Consider the following 27044-nt stretch of genomic DNA (forward strand, 5'->3'; position numbering starts at 1 on the left):
ATCCTATAATTGATTATATTTTTGACATATCTCAATATTCTTTGAACTGCTTCCAAGTGAGGTTTCTTAGGCTTCTGCATAAATTGGCTGACTACTCCAACTATAAAGAAAATGTCCGGCCGTGTCATAGTGAGATAGATTAGGCTTCCCACTAGTTGTCTATACATAGTAGCATCTTCGAGATCATTCCCTTCATGAGCACACAGCTTGACATTAGCATCCATTGGAGTAGATATCGGCTTGCATTCCATCATTCCAAACCTCTTCAGCAGATCTCTTGCATACTTCTGTTGTCCGAGGTACAAACCTTCTTTGGCTTCCTTTATCTCTAATCCAAGGAAATGCCTGAGCTTTCCTAGCTCTTTCATCTTGAAACAAGTAGCCAAATTCTCTCGGATGAGTTGAATCTCTTCGATGTTATCGCCAGTGATTATTAAATCATCAATGTATACTAGCACTATAGCTAGTCTTCCTTCACGATCTATCACAAGCAAACTGGAGTCTGCTAGTGCCATAACATATCCGCTATTGACAAGGAATTCTGCAATCTTGCCATACCAAGCCCTCGGTGCTTGTTTTAGACCATAAAGAGCTTTCCTTAGCTTGCACACATAGTTAGGATTCTCACGACTTCTGAACCCTGGAGGTTGCTCCATGTAGATTTCACGATCAACTTCACCATGTAAGAATGCGTTTTTCACATCCATATGCCACAAAGGCCATGACTTACTAGGTGTAAGAATGCATTCTTCACATCCATCTGCCACAAAGCCCATGACTTACTAGCTACTAAAGCTAGTAATACACGCATAGTAGTGATCTTGGAAACTGGACTAAATGTCTCATCATAGTCCAAGCCATACTGCTGAAAAAATCCACGAGTAATCAATCTTGCTTTGTATCGCTCAATTGATCCATTCGAGCGAGCTTTGATTTTGTAGACCCATTTGCAAGAGATGGGTTTCATATCTCTTGGTTTTGGCACTAATTCCCATGTTTGATTTTGCTCCAAAGCAGCAATTTCTTCTTCCATTGCATTAGTCAACTCCATCTTCTTTGATGCTTATTCATAAGTTGTTGGCTCCTTTATCTCTACTGTAACAGCATTTGCATATTTTGGATTAGGCCTTCTTTCTCGACCCGATCACTGAAGTAGAGGATAATCTGGATCTTATTCTTCTTGACTTGGCTGCTGTTGTTCGTATGCACCTATCTTCCATGGGCTCTTCGATTTCTCTTGAACTCTGAATGGCTCTGCTTGACCTTTCTCTGGGATGAACTCTCCCTTTCCTATCTTCTTTTCAACTTTTTCTTGAATTTCTTTTGAGTCTGGTAACAGGGGTGCTTGAGATGACCACCAAGATGATGCCTCATCAAAGACCACATTTTGTGAAATATGGCACTTGTTAGTTATAGGATCAAAACATCTCCAACCTTTTCTTTGCTCATCATAACCAACGAATATGCAGCGAAGTGCCTTTTTGTTAAACTTGCTTCGAAGTTCATCCGGAACGAAGACATAACACACGCATCCAAAAATGCGAAAATGATTTACAGTTGGTTTAATGTTCCACAGTTTCTGGAATGGGGATGTAAACTCCAGTCTTGCTTGAAGTAGTCTTTTGGTGACGTACACAACTGTCTTCATGCACTCTGCCCAAAATCTAGCTGGCACATTCTTCGCATGGAGCAAACTCTTGGAAATCTCCACCAGGTGTCGATTCTTTCTCTCAGCAACTCCATTATGCTACGGTGTTCTTGGACTTGTGAATTGCCTTCGAATGCCTTGCTCTTGGCAATATTTAGTGAATTCATCAGATGTGTACTCTCCACCATTGTCGGTGCGAAGGCATCTAATTTTATTTTATTTCTGACTTCTTTTTCAACTTTCTTCTTAAAAGCTTTGAATTTTTCAAAAACTTTCGACTTCTCTACCATGAAATCTACCAAAACATATCTCGAGTAGTCATCGATGAAAGTAATCATGTACCTCATATTACTATTTGTAGGTTGCTTGATCCGTCCAAGAACATCTGAATGTATTAACTCCAATGGTACCTTGGCTCTATGTTTTGACTCTTCAAAGAGAAGTTGGTGAGCTTTTCCATATTGGCATCCAGCACATATAGTGTCTTCTCGGCATTCCAACTGAGGAAGACATTTAAGCATGGACTTCTTCATTATCACCTTAAGCTTGTGATAACTAACATGTCCCAGACGAGCATGCCATAAGTGAGTTGTCTCACTCTTCCTTATTCTGTCAACATAGGCTTCTTGTGCTGACATGACGTAGATTGATTCTACTCGCTGTCCTTCCATGACTGGATCTCCGATTAATTTAAGGTTATGATGAACCTTCATATTATCAGGACCGAACACCACATAATTACCTGCACTTGCTATTTGTGATACAGAGAGCAAGTTTTTTTTCATCCTTGGCACATGGTAAACCATTTGTAAGTCCATTTTCTCCTTACAGTGACTACAACACGACCTCCATCATAATCGGATACATCCGATAATTTCTCATTGTTTCCTGTCATGTAATTAGAACTTCCAGAATCAAGTATCCAATCATTATCGTAGTTGACTCTATCACTTACAGATATTAATGATGACTCCTGCTCGGGTCCTTTCATCATCATCTCTACTAGCTTCTGTGGCGAATATTCTTCCTCCTGAACAAAGAAATTATGAGTATCCCATTCCTCTTCACTTTGTTGCTCGTTCTGGGTTAATGTTGTGTTTCCTCATACTCGTCTACTTCGACATTCTTGGGCTAAATGTCCTCTTTTGTTTCACTTATAGCAACGATCACTTTCTCGCCAGTCGTCTTTCCTTTGTCCTGGCCTTGCTCTCCCTTGCTGTGATGGTTTCCACTTTTGCTTTCTCCATCCTTGTTGATTACTCCTTTCTTTTCCACCATCTACTCTCGCAATGTTTTGAAATCCCCTCTTTTTAGTAAAGAGAGCTTTCTCATCATCCTTCAAAGCTACTTTAGACATTTTTTCATCCAAAGTCTCTTCATTGGACAAGATATTCTCTAACTCGTCTAAGGTTGGTTGTGTAGCCCAACCACGAGTAGCAGTCATAAGACCTTTAAATTCAAGTCTTAGACCATGGATGATGATCCTCCTCATCCTTGTCTTGTTGATCTCGTTGTTTGGATCTAATTTTGAAATCTCCTCACATAAAGATTTTACTTTAGAAAAGTATTAACTTACAGTGACGTTCTGTTGCAAGATTGAGAACAACTCATTTTTGAGCCGTTGCAGTTGTGCTTCGTTCTTCTTGGGGAAAGCAGACTTGAGGATGTCCCACGCTTCCTTTGGTGTTTTAGCCGACTTGATCCGTTGCATCTGCTCATCTTCTACTGCAACCATCAGCATATACATCACCTTCTCGCATTTTGTCTCCCACTCTTTCAGAGCTTTTGCATCCCTAACTGGTGGTGTAGTATTATCTCCTTTGACGATATCCCATAAGTCTTGACCTATGAGATAATATCTCATACGGGTACTCCAGTTCTCGTAATTATTGCTATTTAGCTTCTCGATGCTATTAGCAACTCCAGAAAAATCTGCCATAAGGTAACGGTGTTCCTGACACTAACCAATGCATGACGTTCCTTGACTAATCACGATCATAATCCTTGCTTATGAATCTTGTTGCTTCAACAAGAGTCCCCGATTGTTAATTCCAGGAGAGCAATGATAGCCTACACTTGTAAATGAACACCACAAAATACCACGGTTACAACAACTACCACAAAAACCACGCTTTGATACCACTTGTTAGATATCAGTGCAGTGATAAACTCCAAGATTGATTAATAATTTATAACACCAAAAATAATAATGGGAAAGGCAATCAAAATAATACTAACACAAAACACCAAATAAAATTATATTGATAAGAAGCAAACTTTCACAAAGTTTAAGGAAAGAATTACTTACTTGCTTCTTTTGGACTTGGTTTTTACTTGGTTTTTTTATTTATTACAAATGAGGTGAGGGGTGGTATTTATAGGCATTTCCACCTCCTCAATGTACGGCTATGATTTACTTACAAAAATGTACGGTGGAGATTACATGGAGCATTCTAAAGTAGGTGAGATATTTCATTAAAGTATCGTGTGGGTGGGAATATTTTAGAATGTCCTAGGTACTTACACACCATGTGGGCTTGGGACATCCATCTTTGGGCTTAGGGATTCCACCTTTGGGCTTGAAGCTTGCTAAGTATTTAACTTATTGTGGTAGCCCATTTTGGTAGCCCATTTTGGTAGTTGTCTTTTCTAAATTAATCGGTGATATTTTAATAAAAAGAGCTTTATATTAATAACATATTCTACTTCAAATTAAGGAAGATATCATGTGCCAAAATAGTCATTAGATTTGGTGCATACATTAATAGAGGAGGCAATGTGACTACCAATGTGAGTTTCTTATGAAAAATGAGAAATTTCCACTTTTATATTGATATCAATCTAATAGTTGTATGCTTACAATGTATTCTCATAAATCAGTCTAGAACTTCAAGTAAAAGGCCTTTGAATGCTACTAGAAAAATAAGGGAGAGGAAGCCTCATGAGCCAAGTTTCATATCTGAGAAAATTGAGGATTTTAAGAAATGTGGTAACCACTACATTATTGAAAATTAGTTACAGGTATATGGTATGTGCAAGGCTTTAATTTGATTAATTTGAATGTGGTATTTGTAAGATATATTTGATTGATTTGAATATGGTATTTGCAAGATAAATTCTATTGATTTTAATATGGTATTTGCAAGATAAACTCCATTGATTTTAATATGGTGTTTGATTGATAGTAATTATAGGCTAAAACGCAAAAGAGGAAGCTTAGAGTTGGTACGATGTCAAAGCCAGTTGCGGTCATCACTAGAAGCAAGGGAAAAGGAAATGGAGGAGCTGCTGAAGAATAGGAAATTCATAATGTAGGTCTGAGAACTTCGGAATCAACAAGAAGACACCTAAATTGAAGCAAGAAGCATAATCATTAGGAATTTAGTTTTTTTTTTTTATTAAGCTAATTGTGTGATGATCTTTTTTGCTAGTTGGGTAAACTTGCTACCAAATTTGCCATTTTAGGAACTTGAATGCATGCAATTTATTAAATGTATTTCATTGGTCTATCAATTTCAATATTTACGTACGATGGTGTACAAATAATATTCTTTGTTTGGGATCAATTTAATTATTAAGAATTTATGTGATATTTCAATATGTTTATGATTTTTCTAGGTTGATGTTAACTTATATTGAATAGATGTTAAATATTAATAAATGAATATCTTAAAAAAGCAGTTAGATTAAGTTACTGTTAGCTTTGCTTTAACTTTCTGAAAATTAAGTGCAAGTATAACCATTGCAATTCCTCATTATTGAGTATCAGATTGCCAAAAAAAATCCTCAATATTCATATACAATAGCTTACGAGAATAGAATTTAATAAAAATCAGCTAAATTTCATTGAGGCATTTCATCAAACAACTGCCTAACATGGCTACAAAACTTTCCTATATTTCAATTCTAGATGTATGAACATCCTATATTTCAATACTTATATTACTAAACATAAAAAGCAAAAGAAAAAAAAAATGTGAAGCAAATCCTAGATTTAAACCAAATCCTACAAGATAAAGCAAGTTCATTCTATTTCAAGAAGATTACAATGACATATATAACTATCCAAACTCACAACTTCTCCCTTCTCTCTCGCCTCTTCAATTGAGCTTCCATAATGTTAATTTTTCTTAATAAACAATTAGAAATAATTTGCTTTGACCTATTGCAAATCACATGGTCCACCCGATTAAAGAACTCATTGCCACCACTTTGCCTCACTTACAAAACATTCAATAATAGAACCAGTCTAAATAGATGAGGGAGCCAAAAAATAAATTTACTAATTATAGGGAGTAAAATTACAAAATATTTTTTTCAAAATTTTCACTGTAAAAATTTTAAAAAATTTTTAATTTGGGGAGGGGGGGGGGCATAGTCCTTCCCAGACCCCCTGGGTCCATCCTTAAAAAATCACTTCTCAATATGGTATTTATCTTTCAAATCCAAATTCATTAAATTATTCATTATTTATTAATAGAAATGATAAAACTTACAACTCTTGTCTCACAAGACATAAATCTCCTTCCTAGGTTCAAATTGGTCCATGAAGTTCGGACAAATGCATGGTGTCCACATTTTTTGATGTGAATTCGATAGGTCGTCCCCCCCTTCGTATGGTTTCCCCACCAACCTAGTGATAAAACAACCACGATCCTTTCTCCGATTATAAACTGCAGCTACGCCAGCCTCTATCTCCAATGAAAACAAGTTCTCTTCTTTATTCCCCTCCTTTAATTTTCGGAAAGCATTGAACCTAATAGAAAGAGAAGACAATGTATACAAGAGGCATCAAAATAAAAAGGATATATTAATAAATTCCATGTTCATGTCCACTAAGATTGTCAAGTCATCGATGGACACATCATCATTCTTTTATGGCCAAATATATATTTTACCCTTTGAACTTTTTGAAAAAAATTTTGTGGCACTCTAAACTTTGCGAAAGACCTATTGTGTTTCTCAAGTTGTAAAATTTGCAAATATTATGCATATCTAACCATGAGAATGAAGAGCGTGGATTTCAAATCCGTCCAAGGCAAGTGAATTACAATATATATATATATATATAATTTAATAAAATAATAACTAAAAAGTTCAAGAGTTAAAAAAAACTCAAACTGTAGGAGATTAAACCGTTCAAAACGTGGAGATAAAAAATAAAATAGGAGAAAAAAATTTTAGAAATAAAAAAAATTAAAAAGTGATTAGAAATCCATATAAAACATATCCAAATATCTTAAATTTCAAACACCTATCAGATATGAAGTTTGGTCAAATATATAAACAATTTCTTAAATTTCAGCTACTAAAAGCACAAAACTACAAAATATAAAAATACAAATGATAAAGATAGGGAGATTTCTGGTATTTTCACTTCTTATCATTATTGAAAACAAAAAATTTTCTTACTTTGCTTGGCTTAGGAGTTCAAATCTAAATCACACATTCTTATCCTTCTATTGATCAATAAACGTTGCAAAAAGAGTTTATTATATTCTTATAAGCCACTGAAATTCCATTCCTTCACTCGTCGACTTTAAGCTCAAGGTCAGGAGTTAAGGAAAATACAAACTTTTGTATGAATTGAACCATCTCTACATAACATTCAACTTGCTTGGCTAGTTTTGTTATGTAAAAGCATGATTTTCTGATTAGAGTTTTAGCATCAGAATTGCTGTTGAAGAATCAGAAGAGAAAGAGAGAGAGAGAGAGAGAGAGAGAGAGAGTTAAGAATCATAAGAGAGCTATTCTAATTTTTTGAATTTGTATACTGGAACATTAGAATTTCAACCGAAGGGATTTCAATGATATATATTCAATTTTGTTATATTGGAAAGATCGAAGGAACAAAAAAGAGAAAGAAATGCGATTTTGTTTTTACTTTTAGTTAAATTTTACAAAAAAAAAAAAAAAATATTAATTGTGTGCGTGTGTAACATGGTTAGTTAGTTGTCTTAGCAGAGAAGTGTATAATGTTAGCTTACAATTTGAAAAGGGACAATAGGTCTCTTGCAAAGTACGGTGTGTCACACTTTTTTTTTTTTTGTTTTTTGTTTTTGTAAAGTTCAACGGTGAATTTATGCATTTGTTAGCAATCTTTCCACATAGCAAAATATCACATCTCTTACTTGTAATTCCGGCAGACTAAATAACTAAATTCAATTTTAACTTTGCAATTTTAATCTTGTAGCACCTTGAATTTTGCGAATGATCTATCGAGTATTTAAATTTACAAATTTTGATAATATTGCATACTTTTCCATACTAATAGCAATAATTTTTAGGATTTTTGATTTTTATATGTAAAATATTGATTTGATATATAGTTAGCATAACTTTTAGAATTCATATTTTTCAAATATATAATAAGTGTCTAATTGATATAATTTTACAAGTTAAAGTGTTTAATAAAATAATTATGTAAATTTAATGGGTATTATAATTTTATAAGTTGAAGTATTCAATAGATCAAAGTAAAAACTGAGGATGCCAAAAGATTAATGTCATAAAATTTAAGGATAAATTTATGGATTCGGCCCGGCATGCCATGTAAGCATATAACACTTAATTGAAAATTTTCTATTCAAACACAAAAATAAAATATTTTAAAAAGTTCTAACACCAAATTTATAATTTATAATTAAAAAAAAAAAGAGTAATTATGACAGGAGTAATGAACCGCAACCCAGTTAAATACTACAGAAATTATTTTAAAATTTTTCCAAATTTTATATATTTTAAAAAAAAAAACGAGCCGACCGTCATCGGCCATCGCCCCTCCACAGTAGAATAGCACCTACTCAAAACACCCTAAGCGCTTGCAGAGAACCAAAAATTCCCAATACCTCTCTCCCTCTCTCTCTCTCTCTCTCTCTCTCTCTCTCTATTCGAACCCTAGAAATCAGCGAGAATGGAGGAACCTCAAAACGGCAACGACAGCGCGAATATGGATGCGAATGCAAACTCGGCACCACCAGACAGCGAGCAGGAGCCGACTATTGGACCTGGTCCAGCTCCCAAAGCTCGCCCCAAGCGTCCTCTTCAGTTCGAACAAGCTTACCTCGACTCCCTTCCTTCTGCAAATATGTGTGTAATCTCACTTTATTATGTCTCTTTTGGGGTTATATTCATTTTCGTGTTTCTGTACGGTTTTTAATTGCAGACTTTCATTAACCTAAGTTATAGTTAGAATTTTGGTGCATATTGTTAACGGTGCTTCAAAATTAAGATAATGTCTGTTTACTAGTGCTAATATCTAAAATCCACCTGTTGTTAGTTCTAGTTTGTTTAAAAAAATTCTTAAGAATAAGATTTTGTTGAAAGCACAGTTCTTTTTGTTCAAGCAATTTTTTATCTTTCACTTAAGAGTGAATTGTTTGGATTGGTTGGAAGTTTTAGTTCTTTTTGGAAAAAGTTGCTGATAAATGGATAAGAAGTTGAAAATGTAGAACAAAGTTTCTTATCCACAATTTACTTTTTCAGGTATGAGAAAAGTTATATGCATCGAGATATGGTTACCCATGTTGCTGTGTCACCAGCAGAATTTTTCATAACTGGAAGTCTCGATGGTATCATATTGTTCTACTGTTGCATGTGTTTTCAATTCCTGTTATGCTTTTTCATGAAGTTGAGGTCCTTGATCGGGGATATGATAATTTTATATTATTTGCTGATGACTTATTATTGGTTATTTTAATTTTGTTATTCTTAATCAGGGCATTTGAAATTTTGGAAGAAAAAAGCTGTTGGGATTGAGTTTGCCAAACATTTTAGATCCCATCTTGGTCCCATAGAAGGTTTGGCGGTGAGCTTTCCCTCCTTGCTTGATTAAATGTATATTATATGTAACATAATTTTGAATTGATCCTTGTCTCTCTCTCTTTTTTTTTTTTTTTTTTTTTTTAATAATTGTTTGAATACATTTGAATAATAACTATGTTCTAGTTATTCATTTTTGTCTGAGTCACATACTTTTTATTCTCCTTAGTTTTTAATGGAAACGGTATCATTTTCAATCACTGTTTTGCAGTGTAGTTTTGATGTTGACCTGCCTTTGGTTTATAGATTGCTAAGTGGCTCATATCTATTGGCTCTATAGCCTTTTTTCTTCTGTTGATTCTCTTTTGTAGCTTGTTAGTGCAGTCATCAACCATGACTTTGTTCAGCCATGCAGGTTAGTGGGGATGGCCAACTTTGTTGCACAATTTCAAGCGATCAGTCCGTCAAGGTATATGATGTTGTCAATTATGACATGATGGTCATGATTCGACTACCATTTATCGCGGGTAGTGTTGAGTGGGTATACAAACAGGGGGATGTCAAAGCTAAGCTTGCTGTTAGTGATCGAAACTCATCATATGTATACATATATGATGCAAAAGCGGGGACAAATGAACCAATAATCTCAAGAGAGGTAAAAAGCTGCTTCAATAGTTGCATGATTTTCAAGCTTTACCCTGTTTCTTTCTCTTTTCATTATAAAGATATTTACATTTCTTTTCTCAACTCATCTTTTTGTAGATACACTTGGCCCCAATTAAAGTTATGAAATACAACCCTGTATTTGACACTGTGATATCTGCTGATACAAAGGGAATCATTGAATACTGGAATCCTTCTACACTTCAGTTCCCAGAGAGCGAGTATGTGCTTAACTACTTGTTTATATAATTAATTGCCTACACCCTATCATGCAATGGATCTCTAAAAGTCTAAGGGGTAATGCTTCAGTTTATTTTCATGTTCTTGTGCAAAAAACATGGGCATTTTGGTTTCATCTTGATGGCTCAAACTATTGTTTCTACTTTTCTTAACTAAAATGAATGTGGAAGATCTGCTTCACTCGATATTTTTCTGTGTATTTTGAAATATATATTGTTTATTTAAGATAGATGTCTGGTTGCACAAGATGGGACAAGATTAGAAATGACCATGTCTAACAAAAAGGTGCAAGTAGCACAAGTTGGGAAAAAAGAAAGACGTTTGAGATGATGTGGTTATATCTTACATCGACCTCCATGTGTTCCAGTATGTAAATATATAAATGGTGGAGGGTGCTAAAGGAGAAGAGATAGGCCTAGAACTGCATGGAGAGAAGTTGTGTCAAAGGATCAACTACTTCTTGATATTAGTGCAGACCTAGTTATAAATTGACTGGAATGGAAACAAAAGATTCATATAGCTCATTCTAACTAGTTTAATATTAAGGCATAGTTGTTATTGTTGTTGTAATAAACTCAGTAGCTAGGGAAATGTTGTACATTGCGAGCGCGACGCAATGGTGCTAGCTTTATTCTTTCATGTTCTTCTTTATGTCTGTTTTGTGACCCCTACGTAGCTAACACCTTGCTAGTGTTGGTTATTTTTTCATGTTGAGACATTTATTTCTTAGTGCATATGTTTTTCAGTTTCCTCTCATTTTCACAGATGCCTAACAATACTTTCATTTTTCTTTTGGTATGTGTAGGGTGAATTTTAGACTGAAAAGTGATACAAATCTATTTGAAATTCTGAAATGCAAGACAAGTGTTTCCACTATGGAGGTAATTACTTATTGGATAAGCTTGAGGTGGGTGCATCATTAGCAATATTGTTTCCTGATTGCTTAATCTATGTTGGCTATCAGGTGAGCCCAGATGGTAAGCAGTTTTCTATTACATCACCTGATCGTAGGATACGTATATTTTGGTTTAGAACTGGTAAACTGAGACGGGTTTATGATGAATCTCTTGAGGTATGATAAATTTTACTGGACTTCCATTTAGAAGTTATTTTCTTCTAGAGTCATAGTCTCTTACAGGAACAAGCATCCTCTGTTGGCAGGTGGCACAAGATCTTCAGAGAAGTGATGCCCCCTTGTACCGGTTGGAAGCTATTGATTTTGGGCGAAGAATGGCTGTTGAGAAAGAAATTGAGAAAACAGAAAGTGCACCGCAACCAAATGCTGTTTTTGATGAAAGTTCTAATTTTTTGATATATGCAACTCTCCTTGGGATAAAAGTAAGCTACTGCCGTTGGATTTTACAACAAACTAACCACATACATAATATTAGATTGCCCCACATTTATATAACCTGCAATAAGGATACACTTGGGTTTTGTTTTATGCCCCATTACTTCCTGACAAGTTATTCTTCTTTATTTAGAGTGCTAACTTTTGGTGCTTGAGTTTCATTTCTACTAACACTGGTTGTGTGATGATTTTCTACTTCCTAACATGTTATTCATTATCTCTCCCTTTTTTGGGTTTCCTTTGTACTTAGGTAGTAAATTTACATACAAATAAAGTCGCCCGAATTCTTGGGAAGGTGGAGAACAATGATAGATTCTTGCAGATTGCGTTGTATCAAGGTGATCGGAGCAGTAAGAAAGTTAGAAAAATTCCTGCTGCCGCGGTCAATGTTAATGAGAGTAAAGAGCCTTTAATAGATCCCACTCTCTTGTGTTGTGCTTTCAAGAAACATAGGATTTATTTATTCAGGTACCAGTATAATTATCACTCATTATGTAAAACATCATCTAACTTTGTGTTATTTGTAACAGTATTCTGTTCTCTATTAAAACCATTATATGGTTTTCTACTCTAGTCATTATCAAATTGCAAATTCGTTGTAGTGCGAAAAGCATTTTAGACCCAAGGGGACGAGTACAAACAAGTGGTACATGATAAAAACATAAAATATACCATTTTATTGCTGAAAAAGAGCCTTTTTTGAAAAGTTCTTTCCCAAGAGATATTAAGTACTTTTGCACTTATATCTTTGCTATGAAAAGAGAAACGCCTCGCACTCATATATACATAATATATATATAAACAGTTCACTAACTCTTCTATCATCAATAGTTACAAAAAAATAAATATATTGAGGAGATACAGTATTAGCAACACGAATGTCCTGAAAAAAATTGTTGAATAAAAAGGAAAAGGGGTTCAATCTTCTATGATATTAAGTGAACTTATTGGTTACTTGTTAACAGTAAGTTTTAGGAATAGAATATATGTTGACTTTGTGGCAAATATCAAATGTTAGGTTACATCAACTTATATATCTGTCTGTCAATGATATAAATATTGTTGTTACACATTTAGAATGGCCTCTAATTTCTAGATTTTGTTTTATTTTTAAATGTGGCACTGACTTTGCTGACTATTGTTATGGTCAAATTAGCCGGAGAGAACCAGAGGAACCTGAGGATGCAACTAAGGGAAGGGATGTGTTCAATGAAAAACCTCCACCAGATGAACTTTTGGCTGTGTCAGATATAGGAAAAGCAGTCACCACATCTCTTCCCGACAATGTGGTGAGTTCTCTTAACTATTTGCCCTATGTGGAGTTTGATTTACACTACCTTCTAGGCTTTCTAGCTATTTCTGAGCTACCAAATTGAGTGAATTCTTATGCATTCTTTATTAGATATAAAATATATTTGTATGTATGTTTATGTGATTGTGCATGCACATATGTGATTTCTATTGGTGTTTTATGTCCAGTAGTGAAATTTCTTTTTGAAAGCTATTTTGTTTGGTTTAACATTTTAGAAATAATGGAAGAGATTATAGGACACATTGAAAGTTGGAACTTGTTCTAGGTTTTTAGAATCACTATCCCTGCTTGTAACTTTATTCATAGAATGTGTCAGCAGAAACATCCAACAAAAATTATTGGTTTTCTCATGGAAAATCTTGAAGGTAAAATTTAGTGAAAAAACTCCTTTTATTGGTTTTATCCAAAAGATCCTGTTATTTAGTTCGCGTACCTGTTACCTTATCTTCCATTCTCATTGAATGGAAAGATAAAAGTTGGAATTCTACATTAGGTCAAAAATTGAAAGGAAAACAATATTATATGATTATAAGTTAGAAGGCCAAAATGGAAATTGGGCCTTGAACTTATACTATTACCTTTTTCTTCACTTCATATAGTGTGACATTCTTCATCACCATTTTTCTTTATTTCTTAGTTTCATTGTTTCTTTTGATCTATCATTTTAGATTTTTTTTTTTTTTTTTTTTTAATTTCTAATTTTAGAGAATTTTGAATATTTGATGTATCAGTTTCTGACCATGAGAGTTCCTATGTTGCGGATCATATTCTCCCCTTTTGTAGGATTTGATTTCCCTAAAGTTATTTTCTTTGAAATCTGTATTGCTTTTGCTTTTCTTTATGGGAACAGCTGTAATTGCATTTTGTTTTAGCTTGTTCCTTAATGCACATGCTTCTACTACACAACGTGCTCTTGTTCTGTCATATTTTTCTAATCTGTCATTCTTGCCAGATTCTACATACCACAATGGGAGACATTCACATGAGACTGTACCCCGAAGAATGTCCAAAAACTGTAGAGAATTTTACAACACACTGCCGAAATGGCTATTATGATAATCTTATCTTTCATCGTGTCATCAAAGGTTTCATGATACAGACTGGAGATCCTTTGGGGGATGGCACTGGTGGGCAGTCTATTTGGGGAAGGGAGTTTGAGGATGAGTTTCATAAAAGGTAATTTTTTAGTTGCTACTTCTTAGCTTTCTATGTTGTATTTCAGTCAACATTTTGGAGAAGCTTATCCTTGTGACTGATTTGTTCAGATCAAGTTAATGAAGAGATTAATGTACTGCCCTAACCTTTATTTGGTTATAATTTTCATGTAATGATCTCTCTCATCACTTGGGAAAAGGATGTTCATTCATATAAAATGTACTTCAATAATGTTTGTTTTCTTCCTTCCCATTGGTTGAATGCCTTTCATGGTGGCAGCAAACATGGTGGCAAGAAGTTTTATTACTTGGATGGCTGTTTATAGCTTAAACAAGGATAATTGATACGATATTTCAATTCGTGATTGTTTGTGAAATTAGAATGTACCTGGCAAGTTAATGCTTTGCCATTTCTTAGTTTGCTATGTATTTTCTAACATTGTTGTAAATACCTTCCATGTATGTACAGCTAACTGGTTAAATGTTTGTCTATTCAGTTTGCGGCATGACAGGCCCTTCACAGTGTCAATGGCAAATGCAGGCCCAAACACAAATGGCTCTCAGTTCTTTATCACTACAGTTGCTACACCATGGCTGGACAATAAGCATACTGTTTTCGGTAGAGTTGTCAAGGGAATGGATGTTGTCCAGGTAATGTTGAATCTGCTGTATATTCTAGCTACAATTTACCTTTCTTATCTGCTCTTGCATGTGTGTCTGTGTGTGTTTGTGAGAGAGAGAGATGTGATACGAAGTGATTTCAAGTGCATGGCACTGTGTGGTGTGACTACCACCCTTAGACTATAGTGCATGTCTTAAAAATTGCAACCTTTTCAACTGACTTTCAGCTATGCCATGCATTACAGAGCCTGGTAAAAGAATGAAACAAGCTTGTCTTTGGATGATATGTTATCATACATAGGGCATGTTTTCCTTGTACCCATTAAATATATTATTCTCCATGTGGAATTCATATACATTATTAACAGGCAATTGAGAAGGTGAAGACGGACAGGGCAGACAAGCCATACCAAGATGTAAAAATCCTGAATGTGACTGTCCCCAAGTCTTAGAAGAGAAAGAAACCCTTCCGTTGGTGAATCTGTCTTGATATTGTCAGAGGTAAGAGAAAGAACTATTTGTCAATCAAGTCCTGCCTTGTTGGCAAATCTGTCTAGAGTTTCTTTCTTCTTCTGCTGCCTTTAGCTGCTAGCTTAATAACAATTATCATATGGTTTTGCCAAGCAGTTTACACTGCCATGTTAGATGAACAGAAAGGAAGATTGCCATATTCTTTCCATAGTCTGACATTGTGCCTTCCAAGAGGTTTTGCGGTTCTTGGGATTGTTACAGTTACCAGGTTGTAATGATGTATGAGTAGTTAAATGCAGTCCTTTATGAATTGTGGTCAATTTTACAGGCACGTGCTTCTTTGTGGTATTTTCACACATTTCATTGCTCTGAATTGAATCACCTTTCACCAATGTTTGTGGTCGTATAGTGTGTTGTTCCTAATCCTAGATCATACTAGTTCATTGATATCCTTTAACACCACCTATATTGGCATATGTTATTATTATTATTATTATTTTTTTTTTGGTGTAATGAAAAGGTGTAAGCTTCTTGAGTATAAAGTTTCTGGCTCTTCAAGCAAAGTGCACTTTCTAGGAATTGAACCGGTGTTCTCACCCTTATGGGAATTGAGATTTCTTACCATCTTAATCAATATTTTGTTGACAGAATATGTTATTAGTTTGAAGTCTCCAATTTTTTTATAAAATTAAATGCATTGAACTACCCTTGTATGAATTAAATTGATGGTTCATTTTTATTTTCTTTATTTTAGTATTAAATTGATGGTTCATTTTTATTTTCTTTATTTTAGTTCGAGTGGTCTGGAGCTTGGTATCAACTTGCATATTAATCAAGATTGAATTCTTTTTTTCCGATGAATTTAATTCAAGGATGCACCTTCATGTTAACCTTTTATAATTAGATTTTTGAAACTGGATTGTCTCCTTCAATACTTCTGTTCTAATTTTTTAAAAATTAACAAAATAAACCCTATGGCTAAATTGTGTCGGAAGAAACTTATACTCCAATTTCAAAAATTTCATGCACTAGAAAATAATATACTTAATTTTCAGAAGTATTGGGATGCAAGGGGATACTGCCTTCGTCTCAATTGGTTTAAAGTGTGGCGGACGTAAAGCTATATTTGATTTGATGTAATCAATTATTATTATTATATTATGAGATTAAGTCAGTTATTATTATATTATGAGAATAAGTATGACGTTTGGATTATTTATTTATTTTTTTTTTTTACACTGTAATATAATGAGGATTCTAATTATATTCCTTATTATTTAAAATGGTGAAATATTTATTGTATCAAAAAACACATGAATTGCGAATTATATCAAATACGTTTAATACTAATTACATAAGCAACCCACTTTTAAAATCCTAACCAGGTCCAATGAAAACTCTATCCCGAAGACAATCTAACACCACTGCATCTGTAACTTCCGATCATCACTTTCTCAAAATCATTATCGTTTCACACCACTTCCTCTTCAAAGCTATACCTTTTTTTAATTTATTTATCAAATCAAAGATGTAAAAATTTTATTTCATCTAGCTATTTAGAAATTTCGCATCATGTACGTTTGAAATTTATGTTGTGCTATTTCAAAAAAAGAAAGAAAAAATCTAGATTATGCGAGAAAACATTATTTTTGCCGATTTGAACTGAAATCAATACATTAATTGATGTTTGAACTTAGTAAGTAAAACTTAATCATATATTTTAAATTGGACCGTTAAGCTTTATAAATATTAAAATTATATTTATTAAATATTTAAAACACACTCTTATCTTTATTATTCGGATGATAATCCGTTCGGATGACAATTTGTCAATAAACTGAATCACTGAATTAACAAAATAAAGCGATAGATCAAAATTAAAAAAATGACGGATTATCATCCTTGATTTTGGTACTTCTTCTGGTGTTTTGAGGAGGGTAATCCGAATCTTTTCCCTGATTTTGGTACTTCTTCTGGTGCAGGTACTTCTGGAGCTGGTCCTTCTTTTCAAGGAGCATCTAACTTGTCCAACGATGAAGTTCTTGCACGTGTGATGTCTAGAATGGACATGTTTGATGCCCATCTTAATGCAATGGAGTCCATGATTGCAATTAGTACTTAGGGTTATTATATTTTCTTGTTTCTAGTGTTTGCTTTTTCATAACTTTGATAATTTCCAGCACTCGGTTCTTATCGTATTTTTCCTTCAATCTTATTGTATTTTTCAATACAATGATGGTAATGGTTTCTACACTCTTATATTCTTTTATTACATAATTGATAATATGATAAGTTTGGAGAATTAATTTTTAAGCTCATTAGGGACAATGTGCTAAATTAAGTTGGGAGAACGGAAATTTTAGTTAAAATTTTAGTTTTCTTATGTTTCATTAGTTTAATATGGTTGGATTAATTGTAAGCAAGCTTGAAAATTATCATAATTCATTAAACTGCGATGAATTTAGTTGTTCTTTGAAGCTAGTTGCTATTTAGCTTAAATTTTAATTTTTAACATAACATAGTTCATTGATTTAACCATTTGCTTTTAAGATTATGAACACTAATTTTTATGAATTTTATGATTTATAGATATGTTTCACTAAAAATTTAATTAACCTTGACATTCTTAGAACAAATTAGAATTTTCTTTGAGGCAAAATTTTAAATGCTTACATTTAGAAAGAAATGATTTAGGTATTTCTTGTTGAATTTCATATTTAGCCTAGGCCACCTAAGTTAAAATATAACTTTTGCATCCAATTTGAAACCTATATCCAAATTTCATTGATCACCTTTATTAAACCTAGCTATTAAACCAACTTAATTTCCTACCCTAAGTGCAAGAATGTATAATTAAAGGATTTAATTTTTATCAAAACATAGCAATAAAAGGGAGAAAATTTCATTAATATTAGCAAGTGAAGCAAGTAGAAAAACTCAAAGAGAAACACCCTCTAAAAGAAGTAATCAATCCAAAATTTAAGTTTGGGGAAATTAAAGCAAGGAAGAAATTTTGAAAGCATTATGAAAAGACCGTGCCAAAGTATCTCTAATTTTGAGCTAGTGAAGAAACTTCAAGATTGATCTCCCTTTACAAATAAAATTTGTGTAGATATAAATGAAAATCTTAATATTATGCATTCTCTGTGCTTTTTGTCTATCTTTTTATTCTTTTTCTTTGTTTAGCTAAAAATTGTACCTCTAAAACCCCATTACAACCGAAATAAAGATCTGTTGATCTTTCTAAATTGTATGCATTTCAATTGTGGAGAATGGATGACTAATTTTGCCTATGAGAATGTTGAACTTATATTAAAACATCTTTAAAAGGTTAAATAATTTCTTATGAAAATTCATATTCTATTTGTCATAGGTTGAATAATAATTGGTGTTGAAGATCTTATTAACTCATGTTTAAATCAAGAAATGTGTTTTATTGAAAAATTGAATTTTTGCTGAAATATAATTAGCATAAGAAACACTTGATTTATTCTCATGTTAATGATTTTTGATACTTTTGGAATTGTGAATAATTATCCCCAACCATATTAAAACTAGCTTTGTTAGTTTATTTAGCTTGTGTTTTAGTTTTTAGTTTTGTTTTGTTGCTTGAGGACAAGAAACGGTTTAAGTTTGGGGAATTTTGATAACTGTTATTTTTGTAGTATTTTTAATATAATTTTTATTAGGATTTTTAGTAGTTTTAATTACTCTAGTTAGCTTTTATTTAGTTTTATTTATATTTTTCATGAAAGCTTCCTTGAAACATAATTTGCTTGATCTTAAAGAAATTTGTAGGATTTTGGCACAGAAAAGAGCAAAATAAAGCAGAACATTCAGGCTTTAGCACGCCCAGGCCGTGCAACTCAGCACGTCCGTGCTAGAATCAAGGAAAATCAGTATGGAGACTCAGGCACTAGCACGCCCAAGCCGGCTATCTGGCACACCCGTGCCGCAAGAGGCCATCAATCCAAAGGCGTGCTTACGTGAGCACGGTTCGTGCCCATCATGGAGACTCAGAGCCTAGCACGTCCTAGCCGTGCTATGTGGCATGCCCGTGCCACAGGTTCCTCTCTAGACGTTCCCCTGAGCACAGCCCGTGCTGAACTATCCTTAGAACTCGGGTTCCGACACGCCCTGACCCTGCCACACAAACGCCCGTGCTGTGAAAAGTTTTATTTTGGGTTGCGAACGCCAGCCAGTCCCTACTACTTACATGGGCTCACATAAGATGATTTTCTAACGTGCCAGATCAACTTCTAATCCTATCTAGGTGCATGGAAGAGTCCTAATTGAAAAGAAATTCAAAGCCTAAACAATTTCTTATTTCCAAAAAGTTTCTTACTTAATGAAGATTCTGTTTCCTAAATGAAGTCAGATTTTCTCCCAAAAAGTCTATATAAAGAGAGAACTCATTCATTGTACAGGATATCTCTGGTTCTATAATCTTTTGTTCTATTATTTTTCTCTCTTTAAGACTTCAAGTGATCAAGAATTGTGTTAAGATTCAAGGAAGCCATCCACATTATTTGACTAGTTTTTATCTCTAAACTCTTAATATTGTTTTTACTTTTCATTATTCACATTGATTATGGAATTATTATCAAGTTTAATTGAGTTTTATTTAATTACTATGTCGAACTAAACTCTCATACTAGGGATTTGATGTAGCTTAATTTCTTTTCTAATTTATAATATTAAATTTATTTTTTTTATTCAACATATAATTTATTATTGAACTTAATGTTTTTCCAGGCAGAGTTTCTCCCCTGGATTGATTTATTTCATTAATCAATATCAGGAGAAGGGTTTTTGATATGAAAAAGATAATAAATTACATGAAAATAATAACTTGATGCAGAAGCTATATGGTTTGACTCATGGGAGGTTTTCATAAGTTAATAACCTTAGGTTATTAATTCATAACAAACCATAAGACTTAATGATTTAATTCATGTTTGATTGCACTATTGGAAGATAAGTAATTAGACCGGCTTTAAATAGCTAATAATACATCGGGAGAGTTTGTTAGTGAATTTAAGGTTGTTTCCCCTACTTGAACAATTAAAATTGACTAATGAACTAATAAAATAAATTGAATAGAATTAAGTGAAGTCAAAATCCCTAGCAGTTTTTAATCATTGATTTCTTTTAATCAAAAATTGCTTATTTGATTTCTTTTTATTATCTTTTATTTGTTGAATTTGTTTATTGAAAATGATATTTTTAATGTTTCATTAGTGAAACAGATATTGGAAATGATATGTTTCACTATTGAATCATGTAACAAGCAACTTTTTGGTTAATTAAATTATGTCCATACTAGCTTTTGTTGGTAAAAATTCATTATACTGATAATGTGAATGTTTTTTTTTTTTTTTTTAAATATATGCCTTCTTTTTTATTTATGCTCAATTATAAGTTTCTCTCACGTCTATTATGATAATTGATTTTAGTTAAGAACTATAAAAATTGAATAGATAAGACAGATTGTTGCATGCATGACGATAAATTTTAAATTTTATTAATTACATTAGAGATGGAGTTACATACTTGAGCTACAGTATTTTCCCTTTCTAAGCTACAAATCACTTATGTCTACCTAAAATCCAAAATTGCACCCCCAATTCAGTCCCACAATCCAACTTCAAATCAATACCCAATTATAATTTAAGCTACAGATCACACCTACAATTACTGCATTTAAGGCAAAACCCAAAAACAATCACAAAATAGATCATAACCATTGCCCAAAACAACTGCATTTTTCCCTTTCTTTTTTCATTTTTCATCTCCAACTTGTCAACCTTCCTTAGCAACCTTGCAATAATCCACCTTGAACGTTCATCAACCACAAGATCGGAATTCATAAAAATTGGCAAAAGGTATTTCAGCATTGTACTTTTAATAGATTATATATTTTTAAGTGATAAATTGAAGTACATGCACAATAAAGTGCGTATCTATTAAGTATAGGAACCACTGATGAAATTAATTCCTAGTTGCATAGACATAAACACAAGACATATGACATGACATGATACGGATATGGGTCACAATAATTTTTTAAAATATAGGATATCGACATGCTTAAACATGTTGTAAAATGTAATTTATTAATAATTTAAACAAATAACAATAATTTATAATAAGTCATAAATATAAAATTGAAAAATATTTAATTTTTTATTTCAACATAATTAGTTAAATTTTCAAAATTATCATCATCAATTGAAATCATAGCATCTTTAACTTATGTAGAGATAATCTAACAATTTTCAAGAATTTCAACATCTTTAAAAGTGATCATATTAATCTCTGTTTTATTTCGTTTAATATAATATTATCGACTCTTTTTTTATAAAAAGCTTTTGCATTACTGTTATCAAATCAAAACATTGTGAATTAGTTCTTTAATTTAATAATAATATTTATATAATAGAATACAAATTATAAATTATAATATATATTTTTTCCTTTATATAACGTTTAAATTTGTATTTTAAGCATTAACAATTCACAAGTTTTAAATATTTTTATTAATGAATGTATCTAAAAGCCTCAGAATTTTTAAATGTGCTTTTACAGTGTCTAATAAATGTCCTGAAATTGTTTTTTTAAGTGTCTCAAAGGTGTCCCTAAAGTATCTAAAATTAATAAAATAAAATAAAATAAATAATAAGACAAATTAAAGTATCCAACACATGTCCAAAAATATTCTTAAACTGTTTATGTCAGACATGAGTACGTTGAACCTTTTGAAGTGTTTGTGTAACTTAGTTTAAAACCCATAATTCATCAATTAAAAAGACATTGATTCTAGTTTGGAGAGTCTGATTTAAATTGGAAAAAGTAAAAATTAAAATTGGTTTGAGAATTTCAAATCTAATTCCAATGGTATCAAATCGATTCAAATAATATGAAATGCTTATTTAATGAATTCAAATTAATTCCCAAATAGAAATTAATTAAAAAACGATAGGTTCGATGGATTTGAATGAAATCAAATTAATTCATATTTCGGCCTATTTTCAAAAAATTTTGAAATAGAAACTAGTAATCTAAAACTGTTAAATTCACTGAATTTAGATAGGTACTTACTGCATGCTAAATTCAGCGCTAATCAACTGCTGCAATTCTCGTACCATTATGAATTTATGAGAGAAAAATCCGATTAAAGAGTAAACAACTTGCACTTTTTTGCTTAGGAGGAGTCAACTATAGACTTAATTACATATTTATATTTAATCATGTATTACATTCTCTCAGTTATAATTTCTTGTTCTTCCGAATTAAAAAGCGATTCGTACACGTGACATATATGAATTTGAACTCTAATAGTGAATTTTCTTGATAGATTGCAAAATTATTAAATACTATAAGTATTATCTATAACGGGTATATAATTTAACTCTGAACTTGACCTTAAATTTTAAAAGTAGGGTAGTTTATTTTATATGGAAACTAAGTGTAAGTAGTATATTTTATCACTTGGCATTATTTTGGATTATAAAATGACAAGTGTTATTTTAACACAATTTACCACTTGACAGTATTTTTTGGATTATAAAACAATAAATGTTAGAATTCTAACAGAATTTAGCACAATTGTAAATATGTAAGAAGATTAATTATTTTATACTCTCATATAATCCATTATTAAGATAATATCTATAAAAAAAATTATCTCTAGCATTTAATAATATATTAATATACATTTATTTCTTCTTCTAAATAATTAATAAGTAATCCATACGCTTAAAAAAGTGTGAATAAATAATATATTACTATTAAATAAGTAAAATATAAATAATTTAAAAAATATAAATTGGAACGTATGAGAGACAATAATTTTTGAAAAAGTAGGACATTTACACACAACACTAAATAAGTAATACATTAATATTTTAAATAAATAAACAATCATATATTAAAAACTATAAATATAAAATAAAAAACTTATTTTTTTTATTTCAATAACACAAACAAAAACAAATAAAAAAAACACGTCATTTTTTATTGGTAATAAAAAAATCTTGGTTGATTAGCTTGGTGTATTGAGTAGTCTCATATACTAGGAGTTAGCTTGCACGGACATGAGATACGAGATACGTTACAAGATATGATAATTTTTAAAAAAGGTAGGACATCCATATGCTTAGGGCATAGTACACTAAATAAGTATTATATTAATATTTTAAATAAATAAACAATCATTTATAATAAATCATAAATAAAAAATAAAAAAATACTAAATTTCTTATTTCAATAAAATAAAAATAAATTAAAAAAAAAACACTTCATTTTTATTAGTAATAAAAAAAAACTTCGGTTGATTAGCTTAGTGTATGGAGTAGTCTCATATAGCAGGAGCTAGGTTGTACGAATACATGACACAAGATATGGAAACTTACAGATACAATACACTAAATAAGTAAAACATTAATATTTCAAATAAATAAACAATCATTTATAATAAATTATAAACATAAAATAAATAAAAAAAACTTACTTTCTTATTTCAATGACAAAAAAAATTAAAAAAAAACTCTATTTTTTATTGGTAATTGAAATAACCCGAATTTTTATTTTCAAAATTTTTCCAATTAAATTTAATGAACCGACAGCCTGGAAATTAATATTAATATTTTAGTGCAACTACTATGAGAAACCGAACCAAAAACCGATTGAAAAATTTGAAAACCAGTTAAAAATCGATGATTTGGGCCGAATCGAACCGAATCGAACCGGTTCGACCCAAACCATCTAGAAAATTCTCTTTTTCTTTTATCTCCAACGCTAAACTCACTCCCCCTCACCAGCGCACCTCCACTCCATCGCCACTGTCACCACAGCGCCACCACCACTCCTCCCTCTTCTTCTTCTTTTTCTTCTCCTTCTTCTTCTTCTTCTCCTTCTTCTTCTTTCCTTTCTTCCTTTTTCTTTCTTTTTCTTTCCTTGTGCCTGCGTTCTTGGCGAGACAGAGGCAACGCAGCAGAGCCGCGCGCCACTGCCACTCGGCCACCGCCCCTACTGCAGCTCGGCAACGCAGCAGCTCCTCGTCTCCTCGGCCAGATCGCGTTGTTGTTCCTCTGTCGCGCCTACAGCAGCAGCACAGCCTTGTCAAGCCGTCGCTGCCACTACAGATCGGGCCTCCGCCGGCGTCACAGCAGCTCTGCCGTCTTTCCAGCACGCCGATCGGTCGTCTCCACCTCTCTCCGCCACTGCCAGTCGAGTTCGACCACCGGCAGTTACTGCTTTTTAACCCGACACGCGTAAGAATTTTCGATCTAGCAATAATTAATTAATTAACGTTAATTTAGTTAATGTTATTTAGTTAATGTTATTAGTAGTTAATTAATTAACATTAATTGTGTTAATGTTAATGTTATTTAGATAATGAAATATTAGTTAATTAAATTAGTATTAGATATTAATATTAGATAATGAAATTAATTTTATTATTTGTAATTAATTAATCTAGCTAAGTTAATGTTAGAAATGTTAGATAATGAAATTAATCTTATTATTTGTAGTTAATTCAATTTGGTAAATGTGAGTAGTTAATAGCTTTATAATTTTATTGTTGATTTAATTAAGGTAGCTTAGATATAATGTTATTGTAATGTATAAATTGGATTGTGTGGTGATGTTGAGATTAAGGAGGATGGGAAACTGTTGTTTGATTAATTGCCCGACGGATGGGCCGTATGGATTGAATATTTGTGAAATTGTTGATATTTTAACAGGTAGATAGTCCAATTTTTAGGGGAGATGCTGCCGAAATTTCGGTAGAAAAATAAAATAAATTCGGTATAAAAAAAAATAAAAAAAAATAATAAATAAATAAATAAATAAATAAAATAAATTTCGGTAGGAAATAAAATAGAAGTCAAAAGAAAATAAAGAAAATAGTGTTCGGTAGAAAAATAAATTTATTATAGAAAATAAATTAAATCTCGAGATTAAATTACGTAGAAGAGTTAGAATATAAAATAAAAATTTTAGAGTGGTAAAGAAATATTTTGTCTGATAGAATTATTTTCTGCTGTGTCCTTCTTTTTCTTAGATCGCCCGGGTCCATCTAGTGCTCCTCCAGGACAGAATCAAAGCTAGAACTTCGCTCTCCATCACTGTGAGTAATAATAAATAATGCATGTCAACACTGCATTTGCATAACATTACATTTTTATATATTTACATATTGTATTTTCTCAAATATATTATGTTATGATCACTATAATTATACTTATGCATAATTGTGCATTTGGATGAAATTGGTGTATTATGATAAATGAATTGTTTGATTATTTGTGCTGTGTATATACTGTGCTCTGTTTGTGTGGAGTTAGGATGAAGTGGGTCACCCTGGGTTTGTGAGGACGGTCGATAAATATGGATCCTGATGAATTGATGAAATTGGACCGTCGGCCGGGTAAATGGGAGATCGGCGCCCCCGTGTGCACCTGATGAATTGATGAAATGATGTTGATGAGATGGAAAAGAAAAGAGAGAATGTAAAATAAAATATTGAGAGGACTGGTCAAGTGAGGATTAGACCGGTCGGCCAGATATGGGGGATTGGCTCCCCGGGTGCACATGTTTGAGAGGATGGGCTGTTTGAGAGGACGGCTCGTCGGGGGTTTAGGTGACGCCACTGACTAATTTCCACGTGATGTGATTATTTGAAGGTGATATTGTTTGTGGGTGCTGATGTAATGTCATATGATTGACTGTTGTGTGTTCATTCAGTATACTAGGGTGCATTTTGCTTGACTGTATGTGGTGTGTATTATTTATTATTATTCACTGAGTTGCAAAACTCACCCCCCCAACAAACCTCCCAGGTACTAGGAAGCAGCTGATTCGACTGGAGCTCTGCAATCTTCTCCGCAGAGTTATAAATGTAAACTTTATATTCCTGTTATTTAATTTTGGATGTATAAATTATTCTGTTATCAGATTATTCTTGGACTCCGCAGTTATAGGGTTGTGTATTAATATTGGACTTATTGTTAGCACTACACTATAAATTAAATGTTAGGTAATTAGCTGCAGGTGAACCAGTAAGCCCATAACGTGATTATAATTTATTGTGAATAGGCCCTGGTTATACATTATGTGTTATTTGAGTTTGGGCCAGATGTTTGTATATGGGTTTACTGTTTTGATGAAATTGGAAAAGATAGGTAGACATATTGGATAATTTAGGCTTACTACGGGCCTCGGGGGCCTTAAGCTTACCTGGGCCCTAGTGCCGGTCCGGCCCATGGAAACGGGTCGTGACAGTAATAAAAAAATCTTGGTTGATTAGCTTAGTGTATGTAGTAGTCTCACATACCAAGAGTTAGGTTGAACGGACACGGTACACAAGATACAAGAATGTACATAATACGATAATTTTTAAAAAGTAGGACATCCACACTCTTATGACACACTATACTAAATAAGTAATACATTAATATTTCAAATAAATAAACAATCATTTATAATAAATCATAAACATAAAATAAAAAAAATACTTAATTTTTTATTTCAATATAATTAGTCAAATTTTCAAAATTATTATCACTATTGAAAAATGTATTAATAGTATGTATGCATATTTTAATATAGGTCATACCATGCATGACTTTTGTTATTGCATTTTTTATGAAAGGCTTTGCAGGATACTTAAGAAGATCTTAGCAATATAACTTTTCAGCATATCTCAATGAGATACAATTTATCATTTTATCATATAATTTTACTATTTTAAAATAATATTATAAAAGATTATTTCATTTTTTAATATTACTCTGCTCATCGCATGGGTTATAACAC

The 27044-nt window shown here is 32.4% G+C and overlaps 1 protein-coding gene and 1 long non-coding RNA gene across 4 annotated transcripts; both read left to right on the top strand.

Moving 5' to 3' along the window:
* The first annotated feature begins 8402 nt into the window (after nt 1–8402).
* CYP71 (cyclophilin71) lies at nt 8403–15613 on the top strand. 3 transcript variants are annotated; one of them, XM_012220490.3, is made up of 14 exons: nt 8403–8737; nt 9134–9219; nt 9367–9455; nt 9825–10064; nt 10172–10293; nt 11118–11193; nt 11277–11384; nt 11474–11650; nt 11914–12131; nt 12820–12952; nt 13928–14151; nt 14627–14780; nt 15119–15251; nt 15378–15613. In XM_012220490.3, the coding sequence occupies exons 1-13, from the start codon at nt 8562–8564 to the stop codon at nt 15200–15202; spliced, it is 1887 nt and encodes a 628-aa protein (XP_012075880.1). In that variant the 5' UTR covers nt 8403–8561; the 3' UTR covers nt 15203–15251; nt 15378–15613. The 3 variants fall into 3 exon arrangements, with proteins under 3 accessions (XP_012075880.1, XP_012075879.1, XP_012075881.1); XM_012220489.4 differs by having other exon boundaries at nt 15119–15613; XM_012220491.4 differs by lacking the exon at nt 8403–8737 and having other exon boundaries at nt 9179–9219; nt 9817–10064; nt 15119–15613.
* Nucleotides 15614–23823: 8210 nt separating this feature from the next.
* LOC149498919 (uncharacterized) lies at nt 23824–26321 on the top strand. Its single transcript, XR_016320906.1, has 3 exons — nt 23824–24496; nt 25291–25356; nt 26069–26321. It is a non-coding gene; the product is annotated as an uncharacterized LOC149498919 (long non-coding RNA).
* Nucleotides 26322–27044: the final 723 nt, after the last annotated feature.

Source organism: Jatropha curcas, chromosome 1 (assembly GCF_041381405.1).
Source record: "Jatropha curcas cultivar XTBG-Jc1 chromosome 1, XTBG_Jcur_1.0, whole genome shotgun sequence".
Lineage (NCBI taxonomy): Eukaryota > Viridiplantae > Streptophyta > Magnoliopsida > Malpighiales > Euphorbiaceae > Jatropha > Jatropha curcas.